Below are 4,405 nucleotides of genomic sequence, written 5' to 3'. Positions count from 1 at the left end.
AAAACAATGCTGGCTGCTACCATGGCAGTCATAGAATGGCAGAGATACTATATAGTTGGCTATTTTCTGGAATGTTATCTATTTATGATAATTATTGACAGAAGTAACTATCAAAATAAAATATAAAATTATATAAAAAGCTCACAACTCGCAGCCCATTGCTTACAACATCAGACTTGTGTAGACAACTATCAGTTAATGCTTTTGGCATTTACTGATGGCTGGCTCTGCTGCAAGATTAAACCTATAGTACTTGTTCAAAATAACAGATCCTGAGCTGAGCTTTATTCTGTGACTAGACGTAAATTGCAATGCAGATGTTTTATTCATTCATACTTATTTTCTCTTAATTCATCACAGAATACTTTGGCCAAGTGTATTTGATTGGTGCAAATGTCATTAGGCTAGAAAATGGTAAAGGATTTCATGGTGCTTTTAAGTAGGTAGGAACAATCTCAGCTGGATATAGCTGGATTGAATATCTCTGCCATTGCAGATACTCAAAAGCCATCTGGACATGTTCCTGGGCAGTCGGCTCTAGGTGACCCTGCTTCAGTAGGGTGGTGGTCCAGGTGACCACTGGACATCTCTTCTAACTTCAGCCATTCTGTGATTCTCTGAACCACTTTAAGATGCTTCGCCAATTTCTTTCTTGAAATTCCCGAAATTGTGACTGCCTGAATTTATGCAAGTCCATGTGCTAAACTGCAGTCTATGTCTCTGTCCATGTGGCCTAGGTTTGTCTTCCCACTGGAGTTTTCATGAAGCTGTGATGTGTGATGGAGTCTAAACATTTCAGGTGGGCATTCTGACACTGCCCACCTCTCTTCCCCTCCTCCCAACCCCAAAACCAGTCCCAATACACCAAGACAATTATTTCCCTTTTTACTTCGGTAATCTTTGAAAAAAAATGAAACAGAAGAAAGTTCTGGGGGTTATCTAACTTAAGCTACTTCTCATAACAGAGCATCTTCCAAGTCAGATCAGGTTGCTCAGGGAATTGTCCAGGTAAATTTCAAAGTTATAAGAGTAGAGATTCCACTGCCTTTCTGGGGCCAAGTTGCAGTGTTATGCTTCTCCTGAATGTGTTGTTAGGTGCTTAGCTGGAATTTCCCTTGGTGTTACTTGTGACTGTTGCTTCCTGAGCATCCACTGCATGCCTCAGTGTCTGCCCCAGCTGCTCTGTATTCCTTCAGAGAGCAGGAGACTGTTGAGGCCTGCTCTGGTTCTTCACTTGTTCTTCTCCTGGCAAAATAAGGCCCATTTCCTTAGCTTTTCCTTGCAGGTCATGTGCCTTCAGCCCCAGCGGCCCTCCTCCGCTTTGTCCAATTTGTTAGTGTCACTCTTGTATTAGGGACCCAAACCAGACACAGTAGTCCAGGTGTGGTCTCAAAAGTGTCAGGTAAAGGGAATAATCACTTGGTTTGACCTCTTGGTCACACTCTTGACAATTCAGTCAAATTGCCATTAGTCCACATCACTGCAAGGGCACTCTAAATTTTGCTATCTCCAAAGCAAGACATAGCAGATCAGCGGTCTTTGCAGGTAGTGTGTTCTTGTTTGGTACCAGATTTTCTAGACAATTGGCCATTGAGTCTTAAAGGATACGCAGCGTGTTCCTCGGCAAATCAGTTTGGAAGCTGGTCTGAAGAGTGTCACAGGCACTTCTTTCCCTGCACATGCATGCCGTGGTTTTTTCTGTATTGTGTGCCTGGTGCAGGATATCTGAAATGAGTCACTTTGGGGCTTGTCATTGTTGGTAGGTTTGTTTGATTTATGACATAAAGTGTTAAATGACTCTCATATTGTGGAGCTGTTAGAACTTGTTTTGTGGTTGGTTTTTTTTTTTAAAAAAAAAGGTGTTCTGGTCATAAATCCAAGATACTGAGCTTTCTAGCTGTTTTAGAAGCCTCCATTTTTCTCCCCATGTCCTAGGCAAACCAGTTGCTGCTTCAACCACGTAATCTGGTAATAGATACTAACATATGGCAACATCTTTATAACTTTAAATGAGACTTTTTTTCCGTAGCATATGTTGTGTAACAAAACATACTAGAGGTGCTTTCTTTCTGATTGCTGGGAGGTTGCCTGTAGGAGCCCTCATCTGTGTAGTTTGGGAGAGTGGCTCAGCCTGCTGTGGGCTAATATTTATGAACAGTCAGATGAAAGGGAAAGACATATTCCTGGCACTGTCAGGTCAGTTTGGCACAGGTAAGCTGCCCAAGTGCTTGAACATGTTGGCTTGTAGAAATAACTTCATGGTTTGGAAAGGATGGGTCTATGAGTGATGCGGAACTAGTGTGCACAAGTTTTTAAAGGAACTTTTGTTTGATCATTGCTTCTTGTCTGTCAGAAAATGAGCAGAATTGCATTCATAAGAGCTTACTCACATCCTATACCCTTAAAAACAAGAGAAAAAAGAATGGTTGGATTGTGATAGTAGGAAACCAGAGAAGGGATTTTTGTGGTTGGTTATGGCATTTTTGTGGCTGGAAACATCCAAATGCTGCATTGCAAACAGAACATATGCAAATTTATAGCAGTTTTCTCCATGTTAGTGTATATTTTTGTTTATTTGCTTCTCAGTCCTATGTTATTTCAGGACTTATCTCTTCACTGCTTGATATTATTTTGCCTGATGAGTTTATGTATCCCTGGAGAATGAAAGACAGAAAACAGTTATATTTGAGCCAAACAAAACAGAATTTGTTTCCTATCAAAGGTTAGAAAAGGGACAAACTTGATGCATTTCTTTCTTTTTCTCTCTTCCCTCTGTCCTAATAATAATAAAATGAAAAACCTGGCTTCCTTACTGTATCAATTAAGCAGAAGCCTTAAGTCAGTTGAGGGCTAGAGATTTAAACTGTCTGCACCAGTACAACTGGAATTGGAATTTGCCCTCAGTTCCACTATGTCATCTCATCTCTAATTTGGGAGAGAAATAAATGACAGGGAGTACAGTTTATTGAAGAAGAGATACTTGGAGACAAGGCACAGATTGTGGCCTCTCATAACTGAGAGGCATAAGGGTTTTACCATGTCAAATGTCACCTGTCATTATAGTGCATGTTTATAGTCTATTAAGCTACTTCAAATTGCATATTGCCTAAACTTCTGTACAATAAAGAGATTGTTTATCGTTCATGCACTGTTGAAAAAGGGCAGCCTTCCATCTCTTTGGAGTAAATATAACCAGGAAAAAAATGAACAGTGTGATGAATGTGTTTGGTTTTTTTTTAAACCGCTGAAGACTTGCTGACTGTTCAGCTTTGGTTTTGTTCACTGTTCAAGATTATTCTCAGCGACTAACTTCTGACAGTCTTAGTAGACCAAGAGCCAGACAAGCTGTGCTTGTGTGTAGTGGACATGCTAGCTCTCTTCTTAGGTATGTGTTTGATGGAGTTTTCCTCAGTAGTTCCAGAGATGAGAGAAAAAGATGAAAGACTTTGACATTAGAAAAAGACCAGAGTTGCAGGCTGCAAGGTACAAGAGTTTGATCTAGTCACACTTGTATTAAAGCCAACCAAAATTCATATCCTTATTTAGCAAAGGAAAGCTAGACTTTGGGCAGTAGGCATTAGCTACATGAAGCATGCTTTTGAATCTTAGTCCATTTATTTGCAGGCAACGTTTTTGTGCTGGTACCTCACCCCCATTTAAGGGTAAGTTAAATTGATCAGTGAGGTGCAAAGAATGATACAAATCACCTTTTTTCCTCATTTTTGGTTTGGAAAAACTAGATCAATAATAAAATAACATAATTCAGGTGATACTTTGTGGTAAACTGCTTTTATTTTTATTCCTGACAGTACATCCTTTCAGGCTCTGATGACTTCAATTTGTATATGTGGAGGATTCCTCCAGATCCAGAAGCAGGTAAGTTTTATTGTTTTGGAATCTGGGGGAGGAGGGAGGCGGGTGTCTGACAAAATAGTAGCTTGATGTTTTGAAAAATTGTGCTTCTCAGCCTCTGAATCTAGAGTAATTTTGATGAAAGCTGAATGGGGAGAGTTTACAAATGCCTAATCCAGTCTCTGGATAACAATGGCCAATGCCATTTGAATCATCACAGAATCATTTTGGTTGGAAGAGACCTTTAAGATCAAGTCCAACCATTCACCCTGCACTGCCAGGGTCCCTAAACCATGTCCCTCAGCACCACACCTACACATCTCTTAAACACTTCCAAGGATGGGGACTCCACCACCTTCCTGGGCAGCCTGGTTCAATGCTTCACAACCCTTTCTGTAAAGAGATTTTTCTGAATAGCCAACCTAAATCTCCCCTGGTGCAACTTCAGGCCATTTCCTCTTGTCCTGTCACTTGTTACTTGGAGAAGAGACTGACCCCCACCTCGCTACAGCCTCCTGTGGTGGTAGAAAGCAATAACCCCTCAGCCACCTTT

At 40.7% G+C, this 4,405-nt stretch overlaps 1 protein-coding gene across 1 annotated transcript in view; it reads left to right on the top strand.

Moving 5' to 3' along the window:
• The window catches only part of LOC104500022 (DDB1- and CUL4-associated factor 5-like), a gene marked incomplete at both ends in the record, with an annotated part of 42,362 nt that extends 38,486 nt beyond the window's left edge, over window positions 1–3,876 (top strand). The window contains one exon of the mRNA XM_010143612.1: window positions 3,810–3,876. Coding sequence (XP_010141914.1) covers window positions 3,810–3,876 — 67 coding nt within the window. The remainder of the gene's footprint in view (window positions 1–3,809) is intronic.
• Window positions 3,877–4,405: the final 529 nt, after the last annotated feature.

The sequence above is a fragment of the Buceros rhinoceros genome, unplaced genomic scaffold (assembly GCF_000710305.1).
Source record: "Buceros rhinoceros silvestris isolate BGI_N320 unplaced genomic scaffold, ASM71030v1 scaffold7049, whole genome shotgun sequence".
Taxonomy (NCBI): Eukaryota; Metazoa; Chordata; class Aves; order Bucerotiformes; family Bucerotidae; genus Buceros; species Buceros rhinoceros.
Note: the sequence above shows the minus strand (reverse complement) of the source record. Positions and strands in the feature narration are given on the sequence as shown.